The sequence below is a fragment of the Pipistrellus kuhlii genome, unplaced genomic scaffold (assembly GCF_014108245.1).
Source record: "Pipistrellus kuhlii isolate mPipKuh1 unplaced genomic scaffold, mPipKuh1.p scaffold_m20_p_18, whole genome shotgun sequence".
Taxonomy (NCBI): domain Eukaryota; kingdom Metazoa; phylum Chordata; class Mammalia; order Chiroptera; family Vespertilionidae; genus Pipistrellus; species Pipistrellus kuhlii.
This window is the reverse complement of record NW_023425493.1, coordinates 10465740-10479602: the sequence shown is the minus strand read 5'-3', so window position 1 is coordinate 10479602 and position 13863 is coordinate 10465740. Positions and strand designations below refer to the sequence as shown.

Sequence of the window (13863 nt, the reverse complement as noted above, 5' to 3'; positions counted from 1 at the left end):
CACTTAGCATATGGCGAGTATGTCACAATCTTCATTGCTATTACTTCCCCATTCTCAGAGGAGAACAAGGACAAGGACTTGGCAGGAAAAAGTGCAGAGGATGGATTCTCAAGCATTAGAACCAAAGGCAGATGGCAGTCCCTCAGGATGAGAGACAATAGGCCCAGGTCCTGTGTTTGGAGTTTGATATATGAGAATGAGCAGAGGACAGAGGGGTTGGGGAATTCAAGAAGCAGAATAAGAGAATTTCATTGGCACAGAATAAATAGTGAGAAGGCTTGGGGAATTTAGGGAATTAGATCATCAGAAGGGATAGTGGATTGTAATAAGAGTTCCTGTGGACAAACTATCTGGGTTCCATTCAAAATTAGAAAAAAGTGTTTGTCTAGCTGGTGTGGCTCAGTTGTTGCATATCAACCTATGAACCAGGAGGTCATGGTTGATTCCCGATAGCAATCACATGCCTGGGGTGTTGGGCTGGATCCCCAGTAGGGGACATGCAGAAAGCAGCCATCATGATTCTCTCTCATCATTGATGTGTGGGAGGGGAGCTTGGAACTCCAAGTCCTGCGGAGTGGCTCAGTTGGGCAAACTTAAATCTATTCCTGTTCAGGATCTCCCCAGTGAGTGACTTGAAAACTCTCTTTGTTAGTCTTCCAAGTGTCTATGTGGTAACTATTTAGTCAGATGTCTGTGCAAATATCTTCAGCACAAATGTTCTCAGAGGTGCTACAGTATAAACCCTCGATTCCCAACCTTTTTTTTGTGTGTGTGCCATGCCTAACCTAAATATCTCTAAAATCCTGATATCCCTCCTGTGACATATAATTATAATTTTAAAAAATATATATTTTATTTATTTTTTACAGAGAGGAAGGAAGGCAGAGGGATAGAGAGCTAGAAACATCGATGAGAGAGAAACATCGACCAGCTGACTCCTGCACACCCTCTACCGGGGATGTGCCTGCAACCAATGTACATGCCCTTGACCGGAATCGAACCTGGGACCTTTCAGTCCGCAGACCAATGCTCTATCCACTAAGCCAAACCGGTTTTGGCTATAATTCTTATTATTCAAAAAGTGAACTCCTCTTCACGCAGAGGAAGCCTAAAAGACCAGTAACTTGGTGTAAACAAGCTTCCAAAGAACATGGCATCCATGACAGAGAAAAATAAAAGAATGAAAGGACAGTTGAAGTCCTGAGGAAGAAATTAAAAAAAAAATAATATGAAGTGATATGAAAAAAAGCAAATAAAGATTCAAAACATATAATAGAGAACAGAAATACATAAATATGTCACTATATATATATATATATATATATATATATATATATGCTGATATGAGGCCCCTAGAACCATAAGAAATGCAAAAAATCACTGTTAATAACTCATTCTCAAATTGCCCCCCTTAACAGTCAAATTCCCTCCCCTGTGGGTTGTGTGTCCCACATTGTGAACTGTTGTAACCCATCAGGAAAATATAAGAATTTCCTTAACTTCTACATGTGCAAGTTTGCAACTTCACACTCGTGGCAGGACTGAGTTCTCAGTTCTCTTCTCTCTTTGGTTGCTTTGTGTCATCATAGTAGAGAGAGGACCTTTTAGTATAATAAATCTTCAAAGTTATGCTGTGAGAGATGATCGGTATTAGCCAGAGACTTGTCTATTTTATAGATGCTAAGAACCTGGAAGACTTAAGCCTAAGGCCAACCAGCTATGGACCCAGTCTTATGGGTCTCGGCATTGAGAAAGACAAATTAGTTTTCATCATAGGCTCCTGAGAAAGATGGGAACCTCAGGCCTGGGGTGAGGATAGAGACTGTGTGTGTGTGTGTGTGTGTGTGTGTGTGTGTGGTGCAGAACAGACAGGAAAGGAAAGAGGAAGGTAGACGAGAAAAAGGGCCTCCCAGGCACCCATCTCTGTGTGGACCAAAGCGAAAAACCACATGTTAATCTTTAGAGCAACCTCGTTCCTCTCCTGTAGGCTTCATGTCAGATTTGTCTCCTTAGGCCTGCCAGGATATAAATAAGACTTAGTTTTGAGTCAAATATAATGACTCGTTCCCTAGGTGTGCAACACCTCTTTCTAAACTTTAAAGATTACTGACTTTCAGGACTCAGTGAAAGCAACACCCTCCTCTCCTCAGTGTGTGTGTGTGTGTGTGTGTGTGTGTGTGTGTGTGTGTGTCTGTGACTTATTCAATAACAGGACTCTGAGGACTCTTAGTTTGCCATGAAAAAACCTCCATTATCGATTTAAAAGCAGTATGTTTTTGTAAATTACCGAGCTACAAAAAACCATCATTTAACACAAAATTTAAAATATGAAGCCTCTGCTAAAATCGGTTTGGCTCAGTGGATAGAGCGTCAGTCTGCGGACTGGGGGGTCCTGGGTTCGATTCCAGTCAGGGGCATGTACCTTGATTGCGAGCACATCCCCAGTAGGGACTGTGCAGGAGGCAGCTGAGCCATGTTTCTCTCTCTTCGATGTTTCTAACTCTCTATCTCTCACCTGTCCTCTCTGTAAAAAAATCAATAAAATATATTAAAAAATAAAATAAAATATGAAGCCTCTAGCATGGAATAGACTGCAAAAATCTCAGAGGGAAGGCGAGGGAGGGTAGAAAGGTGGGAAGAGATCAACCAAAGAACTTGCATGCATGTATGCACTATTGATGGACTCAGACAATAAGGTGATGAAGGCCTTCGGCAGGGCAATGGGGGGCTAGGAGGAGTTAATGGGGAAAAAGGAGACATATGTAATACTTTCAACAATAAAGATATAATTTTTTATAAAAGAAAAATATACGAAGATTCTATTCATTAACATGTGCTTCCACTCACTTTACTTCATTTATATAATGTTTTTCACCATTGCCTCAGCCGGCAGAGCCACTCATTACCTCTGTCTTACTCCAAGAATGCAGAGGCCTCAAAAGCAGTAACTGTACTCACATTCACACTCTAATTCCAGAGGTGTTTGCTCTCTGGTGAAACTGGGTTAGTTAGCACTGGCATCCTCTTTCTGAAACTGGCGATTTGGCTCCCTGGTCAAACTGTCATTTTCCCACAGCCTTGGCTCAGCTATGCCAATGACTTCCCGAGCTGCCTCACATTCCAAACTAAAAACACCCTCCTGAGCCTTTTCTATACATTTTACACATTTCTGCACCAACCTTTCAATCTCCTTTATACTCAGCAAACCCATTATCCATAACAGAGACTATTGAAATCGATGTAGTTAAATGGACCCAAAACTGATCTCAACAGAGCGCTGGCATATTTGATGGCTGCCGGCAGAGAGCACTGTCAGGGCTTTGCAGATGAACAGGGAAAGTAGATTGATGGAGAAATGGGTCACGTTTTCCTTTACTTCCTTTTTGCATTTTCATGAAAATTGTGATATGATGCCACTAAAATAATTTTTAAAATTGAAAAATAATCACCTTAATCTTACCACTGACACACAAATTAGTTTTGCATTTTTTCACACGCTTTTCTAGTTTTTGCTGTATGTACAATTGAAAAAAATATTTTAAATATAGTAATCCTACAATTATGTGTTTTTTTCCACTTGATACTCTTTATACTATATTATCAATATTTCTCATGTTTTTACATTTTTTCATATTTTTACCTTTCAGTGTTGTCATAATCTTTCATAATATATATATATTATTTTCATATACATTTTACTAATTTTCTTTCATCTCTGACACTTATAGAGAAATGGTGAATATTGATATTAAAATACTTCTTTTAATTAATTTCGTTTCAATGTGCATGAATCCATGCACCAGGCCACTGGTGTTTAATATTTCCTTATTATTGAATAGTAGCCATGTCTACCCAGCATTGCTCAGGATAATTATTAACCACTGATAAGTACAATTTAATAGACATAAGAAAAAAAATAATAAAAACAAACACTGTCTCATCAGTGTGAACCCAGAGAAGAAAGATACCTACTAAAATAGGCCTGTAAAAAAATCAATAAAATATATTAAAAATATATTTTTTATTGATTTCAGAGAGGAAGGCAGAGGGAGAGAGAGATAGAAACCTCAGTGTGGAGAGAGAATCATTGATCAGCTGTCTCCTGCACATCCCCCACTTGGGACTGAGCCCACAACCCAGGCATGTGCCCTGACCAGGATACAAACCGTGACCTCTTGGATCATAAGTAGACGCTCAACCACTGAGCCATGCCGGCCGGGAGAAGCAGTTTTGTTCTGGCAAAAAGGTTTTGCTGGAAGTGGGCAGGAAGGAATAGCGCTAGGGTTTAGAACATTGCTGGAGCAGCTTGAGGGCTGAGTGCTGCTGGGTGTCAGTGGAGAGGCAAAAGCAGGGGAGTGTGGAGCAAAGCGTAAAAGGCTGGAACCTAGTGAGGTGACTTTTAGACCCATTGACTCCTCTCCCTGGAGATGCAAAGCTGTTCTGTCCCTGTGAGTCTATTTTCTCTAAAGCCGTTCCTAGTATTAGGGTCTATGAATCCTTTATTCCTCCAACATTAATCAAAAACTTCATACGTGACCAAATCTGTGCTCGGTAAATTAGAGTGTACTGAACTCAAGTGACAGACAGATGGAAAGTGACAGAGGCATGGGATGCCGTGGGAATGCACCTGTCCCAGCTGGTGAAGGCAAGAAACTTCCTGGAGGCCGAAACCGGTTTGGCTCAGTGGATAGAGCGTAGGCCTGTGGACTGAAAGGTCCCGGGTTCGATTCTGGCCAAGGGCATGTACCTTGGTTGTAGGCACATCCCCAGTAGAGGGTATGCAAGAGGCAGCTGATCAATGATTCCCTCTCATCGATGTTTCTAACTCTCTATCCCGCTTCCTTCCTCTGTAAGAAATAAAAAAATATATATATATGTATGTATATATATAAAAAAGAAATTTTCTGGAGGAGGTGATGGTAGAGTTGAGTCTTAAAGGATGAGCAGGATTTAGAGGGTAACGGAATAGGGAAGAGCTGTCTCCGTAGAAGAGGTGGCACAGTGGGAACAGCGGAGGGCCTTGAGTACCAGTGGTTCTGTCCTCAGGAACCAAAAGCAGGGCACGTGGCCCCGAGATGTGGCTGGGGAGGGAGCCAGGGTCCTTGGGCATCATTTTAAAGAGCTTGGGTTTTCTACATACCATTTTTTAAAAAAATATTTTTATTGATTTCCGAGAGGAAAGGAGAAGGAGAGAGATAGAAACATCAATGATGAGAGAGAATCTTTGATTGGCTGCCTACTGCACATCCTCTACAGGGAACTGAGCCCACAACCCAGGCATGTGCCCTCGACTGGATTGAACCTGGGACCCTTCAGTCTCCAGGCCAACTCTATTCACTGAGCCAAACCAGCTAAGGCTTCTACATACCATTTTAGCCAAGAATGGCTTTGGATGTGTGCCAGTCTCCACTCACAGCCAAGAATCTGGTCCTGATTTCCCCACACCTTGAGCTTTCTTTCCCTGTGAGGCTCAGAGCACCTTGCTGTGGAGGGTGACCGCTAGCTGTCGCTATTGAACAGCTCTAGCTCCCCATAGCTCAAAGCCAATGGTGTCTTTGGCTGCTACCAGGTGGCCCTACCAGATGACTGAGTTTTGACACCCCCGCTCCCCCCGCTCCATCCAGGCCCCCACTAGGTCTGTTTGTCCGCCCTGGGCGGTGACTCAGAAGGAGGCAGGCTGTGAAGAGAGAGCAGCAGGCGGTAGCCCCAGAGCAGAAAGAGCATAGGCACGAATTGGGGAAAGAAATTGTGGTGCAGTGAGGCACCCACCACCACCAGCCACTAGGTGGCGAGGCTGCCTCTAATGGCGAAAAGGAGGCCTGTGAAAAAGTCTTTCATTTGAACAGCTTTGCTCTGGCCCTGGGGTGTCATAGCTCTTCGTCCACTGTTACCTGGAATTCAGGTCCCACAGGGCTGTCCAAGGACAGTAGCAGGGAGATCCACCCACCCAACAGTCCCAGGTGAGCCACGCAGGGCACAGACAGACACGTCAACACTCCGGTTTTCTGGGTCCTTCAGGCCTCAGGTCTCAACGATGTTGTTTTTTTAAATCTGTCCCTCAGTTTCCACTCTCTGGTTCCAGGACATGCAACAGGCCAATGTGCCCTCCCCTCTGGCTTCTGTTTCCTGTTTTCCTTCTCAGAAACTCCTATCTCCAAAGCCTCTCCAACCCAGTGGGTTTTGACCTGGCGCTTTTCTGTTTGTTTGTGTGTTTCCCCCCAAAATCCATCTCCCTTTTTGCCCCCTCGGGGACATTATCTGTTGTTCTGGATCTGTGCAGAGCTGGCTTTTCCTTCCTGTGAGCTTGGGGTTCTAAGTCCTGTTGAGCCTTTCTGGAAATTCTCTCCTTTCTCATCTGCCTTATCCCTTATATCTGTCCTGTTCCCATCCCTCATAGTTTGTGACAAATACTTCTGGTGGCCTAACAGAACCCCCCTTTTTTTTGGGGGGGGGGGATGTGCTCCATTTCTCAACCTCTCTTAAAGGGAGAGGTGATCACATGATGTGTGTCTAGCCCCTGGGATGAGAGCTGAAGTCCTGGATAGGGCTTCCCAGTGGGCTCTTCCTCTGGGTCAGATCCGTCTGGCATGCCTCTCTCGCCCTTCATATTCCTGTTTTTCTTGCCCAAAACACAGCGTGATGCTGAAGGTGGAGCAGACGTCCTGTGACCGCGCAGTGACAAGGAGGAGGATGTATAGTTAAGTGGGAAGACAGAAGGAGCCGGCTCTGTAAGGCCCTGGTCTGTCCTTCCCAGATGTCTTGTGATGGGAGGAAAATAAATGTCTACTTGCTTCAGCCACTGACAGTGGGCTTTTCTATTGCTCCCAGAGGAGTGCAGTGCTAGCAAACATGAAGGTCAACTCGCTGACCCGTTAGTCAAGGCTGTTGGCTTCATGCAAGAGGCGGACACCTTGAGAATTGAGGGGTGTGAACATCCCCTCTTTGGGAGCCCTTGTTCCCCCTCTTTCCCTGGCAGCGGCAGAAATAAGCTGGTCTGTTACTTTCAAGTCCTTGGAGGAGGAGAGAGGCATTGTGCTGGGCCTTTAAGAACAGCTACTTATGCCAAGAATGTGGAGAGAGAAAATCAGGGTGGTGCAGCTGGAGCCAGCTGAGCAGGTTAGAGAGAGCTGCTGGTGCATATCTCTTCTCACAAACGCTGGGTCATGTCAACAGGTGGCTTGAAACCCACCGCAGTGAGAGTGTTTATATCATGGGCACAGCAAACATCGCGCACCAGGGCTTTCCCCCTTTCCTTTTCTTTTTTCTGGAGCGCCAGTTGTTAAACATTCACCAACGCATTCTTGGAAAGATCAAAGGTTTCATTTATTAACAACATCAGTATTGTTTCATGGCTTCTCTTACTTCCCCCATGCTGTTCACTGAGGGACAAGTGAGCAGAATCAGGGAGCTGCTGATTTATACTGAACACACATGCAACGGAAAGGCATGTATATGTATGATATTTTAACAAAAATGGATTATATTATACCTATTTGTAAGCAACTTGTTTTATATACTTAACAGTATGTCATGAAGATCCTTGCATGTTTGTACATAGAAATCCACCTCATCCTTTCTGTCATGATATAGTGATTTCATAATATGGATGGCCCATGGGTAGACATTAAGGTTTTGAATTTTTTGGTTAGGGTTAGCCCTAACCACAAATGTCATGTTTAGAAAAAAAAAAAAAAAAAAAAAAAAAAAAAAAAAAAAAAAAAAGGTTCTCGCAGTAAGAGAATATCTTTGTTTTCTTAAAAAATAGCTGGATGGCTTCAAGTTAGAGTCAGAATTCACTTTGCATGATCAATGAGGGGAGGGGAAAGCCAACAGGAGCTGAATTCTTCTGGGGGTCAGAGCCATATTAGAGGTGGAGCCAGGAGGAAGCACTTTGAAGTAGACATGACCAAAGGAGGTCTTTGGAGTTAGATGATGCATACTGAATGAATGTAAACTCATTCTTTCTTTTTAAAAAAATACATTTTATTATTATTATTATTATTATTATTATTATTATTTCTTTTTTACAGAGAGGAAGAGTTAGAAACATTGATGAGAGAAAGGCCAATCAGCTGCCTCCTGCACACCCCCTACCGGGGATATGCCTGCAACCAAGGTACATGCCCTTGACCAGAATCAAACCTGGGACCGACGCTCTATCTACTGAGCCAAACCAGTTAGGGCCAAACTCAGTCTTTCTTCTTCCTCCAAAATATTAGGCACATGCAACAGGGCTCACTCAGAGAGCAAAGTTGGGGAATTGATAAGTATTGGATTTAGTTTCAGGTGGGTATTCAGTGTGGTGGCTTGGTGAGGATTGGGTAAGGAACATGATGCAGTGGTTCGGGATTGGTGAGCATAGTGAGTGAGGGTTCCAAAGGTTAATGGTCATTTTATGCTGTCTGTTGAAAAGTTGAGCATTTAAAATGGATTTGCAACATTTATCTTCCTGGACAAAACGTGGCTTGGAGTGGTAAAGTCATGCTGATAAAGACAATGCAATTGTAATGTCATGCTAATGAAGACGGTAAACGAGGAGCCCTCAATGATTTCAATTCTCAGACTTAATTTTTTGTGTGCCCTGGAATCCCTCACATTGGAAGCACTACGTTTGGGAGTGTTGAGTTCATGCTGGATACACAGCCTGTCCCTCCAGATCATCCTCCATCCTTTTCCACGCTGCTCTGTGCATGGGGAAAGCTGGCCTGTTTAGTTTATATCCATCTGCTCCCTCACACCTCTGTTCAGCTACTAGGAAATATCAGCAAGAAATCAGAGAGTGACGAGAGTGAGGCTGGAGTATTTATTCCTCTAGATTCCTCCTTCAAGATCCTTAGTGGGCTGGTTGCATTCCTTGACTGAATGGCATAGCTCCTGCCACACGGCCCTCTCCAAACAGTTCTTTTTATCTCTGGGTTTTCATAACAGTTCTCTCCTCTTTTCCTTGGAAACAGCCTCAACTGGCCCTGATATCCACGTTATCTCTTGTGATTGCCCTTTGGTCTTGCCCACACTTGTTGTAAATAACCCCCTTGCTATTAAACTCCATTAAAATGATCAAGTTTGCCATCTTTTTCAAGTTCGGGGCCTAACTAGGGTTTTATTGAGTTGTTCATGTGACCAAAGTCTTGCTTTCTATTTGGTTATATTCAGGTGGTACATGGCAAGTGTTGGATAAATACTTGTTGACTGAAGGAATGATTAAATGTGTGAATGGCAGGATTTGAACTCCCACTCCCTCTCTCCAAATGTCTAAAAAACAGTAGAGCAGTCACAGGTAAAGCACTGATGCTTTATGCACTCTGAGTACAACAGATGAGCATAGGCTGTGTGGCTCAAGTTTCTAGAGACTTCCACTGAGGAGAGGGGTGGTTTCCCTAGTCATTCAGACCCAGGGGTCCTCCTTCCTAGAGGAGCAATAACAAAGAATAGAAAAAGTATCTGAAATATACAGACTAGTGAAGACATGATGTCAATTAAATGAAGAGTAGGGTGATTTTTTCAACTCAAAAACAACGAAAAGATTCAAACCACAAAATGAGAAATGAATACTGATAAATTTTATTTGTAAAGGTTATGATTTTAAAGGCACCATACTGAATAGACTAAAGTTATAGCTACCAGTGATGATTTGTCAAGTTTATGTGACCTTTATTACAATTTATTATACTAAGCACCAGAACATTATTATATATGAGGTAAATTTTATATAACTATTTTATAATTTTATACCTATGGTGACTAACAACTTCCCAACTGCAGGTTCCCATTAGGAAAGAAGGAAATCTTACCTTTTGCAACAGCATGGGTGGGCCTAGAGAGTATTATGCTAAGTGAAATAAGCCAGTTAACGAAAGACAAGTACCATATGATTTCACTCATATGTTGAATCTAATGAACAAAATAAGCTAACAAACAAAATAGAAACAGACTCGTAGAGAACAGACTGACAGCTATTAGAGGGGCTGAATGAAAAAGGGGAAGGGGCTAAGCAGAAACAAGACAGACAAACAAACAACAAAAAGCTCATAGATACTGCAGCTTCATGACATTTAGTGTAATCACATGTGCACCGTGCAAGTGTTAGAGGAACTCCTTCAAATTGGGAGACATGAGGCCTGACTTGTGACTCTCTGGGGAGACTGACTCATTCACCTCTCTGAGTAGATGCCTTCATGGATGGAGCTTAGATAAACATCTGGCTGAACAGTCCCAAAGCTTCCTTATCCTGCCCAGCCCTAAGGACGTTTCTAGTTGTTTATAAATCTTTCCATGTTATAACTTCTTAGGCTGAAAAATTCCAGGAGGATCCTCCCTGGATTTCTCAGCAGGAGGTTGCTCCATCCTAATTTGCCATAATACACTTCCTCTTGGCGCAGAGCTCCCCCTTTGATGATCTCCAGGGCACAGTCTTCCTTTGGAGATGCCTCTGTGCTGAGTATCCCATCCACTGCCTTCATAGCTGAGTCTGTTAAACGACAAGAGAAAGTGTGGGGTTAGTTACCCAAGACTAGTAGTGCCTACATCATTGAAAGGCCTGCTGACCCCAACAACTTAGCAAATAGGGGCTGTTTGCCAGTGCTTCCTCAGAAAGGCCCGTGGGCCCTAAAGGGAACACGTGGAGAAGACTGGGAAGGCTTCGGGTCTGTTGGGCAAAGAGAGGCTTAATACAGGCCCTGTCTTCCTGGGTGAAGATTTGTGGGGGCAGGGAGAGCTAATTAGTTGAGAGATTTGAATCATGTTCTTCTCTTGTGTGTTTTGGTTGGGGTGAGGGAGTAAGGTGGACGAGCGGAGCAGAGAGGAGTAAAAAAGAATGATGCATGATGATTTACTGACTCACCAAAGGAAGAGGACAAGAATCCGGGCTTTGATTCCTTGTCAACATTATCCACTTTTACTCAGAAGGAAACTCTACTATCTTCTCTCACCTTCCAGCTTTTCTTATTTATTTATTTATTTATTTATTTATTTATTTATTTATTTATTTTTGCACAGCTTCCCTCTCTCTCTCTCTCTCTCTCTCTCTCTCTCTCTCTCTCTCTCTCTCTTCCTTGTTTCACTGTGCATCTCTGTCTTTCTCTCTCTCTTGTTCTGTACCTGCTACTCAGTTTAATCAATTACCCTTTAAAATAAAGTTTTCTTATCATAATTGCCACATGTTTTAGCATTTGGGCTTATGGAAAACTTATAAAAATTATGCAAAGTATTCCCTTACATCCATCACCCTACTTCCCCTAATCATAATATCAAATATAACCATTGCACAATGATCAAGAACAGGTGTGGTATAATTGGAACACTATCACTAACTAAACTACAGGCCTTATTTTTTCACTAATACCTTTTTTATGATCAAGGATCTTATCCAGGATTTCACTTATTATTAAGTTCTTCTTATTTCCCATCCAATCTGTGATAGTTCTTCAGTTTTTCCTTGTCTCTCATGGGTCCATTGTTTTCTTATAATTGGATTGAGCTGATGCATTTTTGGCAAGAATACTATGAGCACACTGCTGTGTCTTTTTCAGTGCATCATATCAAGGGGTTCATATTTGACATGTCTTATTACTAGTGATGTTATTAAGGAAAACTTGATTTGATAAGTCTCATATAGGAAAATAATGGCCATTGAGAGTCCAAGAGGATAAAGGGGTTCAGAATAGGATCAAGTGATGTGTGTAGTGTCACTCAGTATATCTGGGGGTAAGAATGGAAAGAAGGGTTCAAAGAGTAGTCAGAGGCCCCACTAGTGACAAGAGCACTTCATTAAATGAGGACTTAGTGTTCTCACTGGCTTTTAGGTCATTACACATGAATTGGGGAATTCACCACCCTCTACCCACAATGGTAAGACAGATGATCCATATGCAGGCCATTTATTCAATCGCTTGACCTTACCTGTGTTTATGAGGCCGAGGATACAGAGAGTGATTGACACATTGACCTTGGTCACTGAATATTCCTGCCTGATGGAGGAGAAAAACCCATCGAGAGCAAACTTGCTTGCAGAATAGGGAGCAACCAGTGGACTAGCCATTTTCCCTAAATAATAAATAAATAGGTTAATGAGGTGATCCATTATCAGCTGATTTTAGCTTTCTATGTAGCAAATGTTTTAACTCCGATGGTGTCCCTTAACCCTTTAAGGCATAGTTTCTCTCTACTCCCTGCAGAGATTATCATGCTGTGTTGAATTTATAAAAAGAAAAAAAAATATTTTCCAACCTTAATATGTAAAGAACTCTTAAAAAATGCAAACAAATCTCTTTAGGGAACCACTCCAACTCCAGCCTGAATCATGAGTTTTGGCTTGGGATTTGGCTCGAATGGTGTGCAACACAGAATGTCCAACCTGACTACCAGGTACCACTGGGCTACTGATTAACCTAGGACTGATCCAAAGATCTGAGCAGGGTTGCAGAGCTGATTGGTTAGATTTTAGTAAGGCTGGTAAATAAGAGGGAATGAAAAAGAGCCATGTCATCCCACAGCTGCTAACTCTTTTACCTCCAACCCAAGATGTCTGCGGATCCAAGTGTTTGGCAAGAGCTCTCTGCTGGATTGGCTGGGTGTGGCTCAGTGGTTGAGCATTGATCAATGAACCTGGAGGTCACGGCTCATATTCCCAGGCAGGGCTTGATTCCCAGTGTGGGTTGTGCAGGAGGCAGCAGATCAGTGATTTTAACATTTCTACTATTTTTGGCAGCTAGAATGAAATAATTTCTTTCTTTCTTTCTTTCTTTTTTTTTTTGCCGTTTTATTTATTTTTATTTGTTATATAAGTGAGTTAACTAGTGAAGCAGTGAGACAGGATGGCCTAGTCCACAGACAGCAGCCTGAAAGATTGGCTATTTTATTATGAGACCAGAAAGCTAATGCTCTAAGGCCCAAACTCCCTGACTCAGGGTTCAGAGTGGGTTTTTAAGGGTCTGGAGGGAACAGGGTTGTGGAAGTGCTGGCGGAACAGGTTTAATGGGAGGGTCTTGGAGCTTGGCCATGGATGGTAAGGGGTTTTAACACAGGATCTCACTTCCAAAAAGGCTCCAGTGTTCAACTTCTGCTTTTGTCTCAGACCTTCGGCTCCATGGAGGGGGATGAGACTTTGGCTCTGGGTGCAGCTGGAGGTCAAAGGTCTCTCCTCTATGCAAGCTTGGCTGCATGACTTGCAGTTTTGGTCTGTCGTTTTTATAAATTCATTGGTTGATTCTTGTATGTGCTCTGACTGGGGATCAAACCTACAACCTTGGTATATCAGGACGATATTCTAATCAACTGAGCTACCCAGCCAAGACCAGTGAGTTTTTATTATTATCATCATTATTATTGATACTGACACTTTTCGAAATAATTTATTTCTTAATTAGGCCTTTGTTCTTATGTTAAACACTCTTTCTGCTCAACTCCTTTGGTTCTCAGGAAGTTAGTCATACGCTGCTAATAGGGTGTCTCTTTGTCAAGCAGGAGGAGATACCTTCAGGGCCATAAGGATAATTTATGAGTTTGTTTTGTGGAGGGAAAGAATGTCTTCAAGTTAGCTGTGAGCAGCTGCAGTCGCCCAGGAGTCTGATACATATAAGCATCACCTATAACTCAAGAAACAGACTTCTCTCCCTGTTCCCTGAAACACTTCCTCCCAAATCCCCTCACTGCATAAACACTCATTATGTTTGTTATATATGGTACATGCCCTTGACCAGAATCGAACCCGCGACCTTTCAGTCCGCAAGCTGACACTCTATCCACTGAGCCAAACCGGTTTCAGCTGGATGCCCTTATCATCTCACTTGGTCTTGATATCCCCTAGCTGCTCCCTGACACAAAGCTGTCCCATTCTGCTCAAGTTTGACAACTTGAGCCAACAGA

General features: G+C 42.7%; 1 protein-coding gene across 2 annotated transcripts in view; it reads right to left on the bottom strand.

Annotated features, from left to right (window-relative positions):
• Positions 1-10011: 10011 nt before the first annotated feature.
• The window catches only part of HSD11B1 (hydroxysteroid 11-beta dehydrogenase 1), a 30200-nt gene continuing 26348 nt past the window's right edge, over positions 10012-13863 (bottom strand). The window contains exons 6-7 of one of the 2 annotated variants that reach the window (XM_036442209.2): positions 11899-12042; positions 10012-10468 (exon numbers count right to left, since the gene is read on the bottom strand). In XM_036442209.2, coding sequence (XP_036298102.1) covers positions 10251-10468; positions 11899-12042 — 362 coding nt within the window. In that variant the 3' untranslated portion in view covers positions 10012-10250. The remainder of the gene's footprint in view (positions 10469-11898; positions 12043-13863) is intronic. The other variant, XM_036442210.2, reaches the window with a different exon arrangement.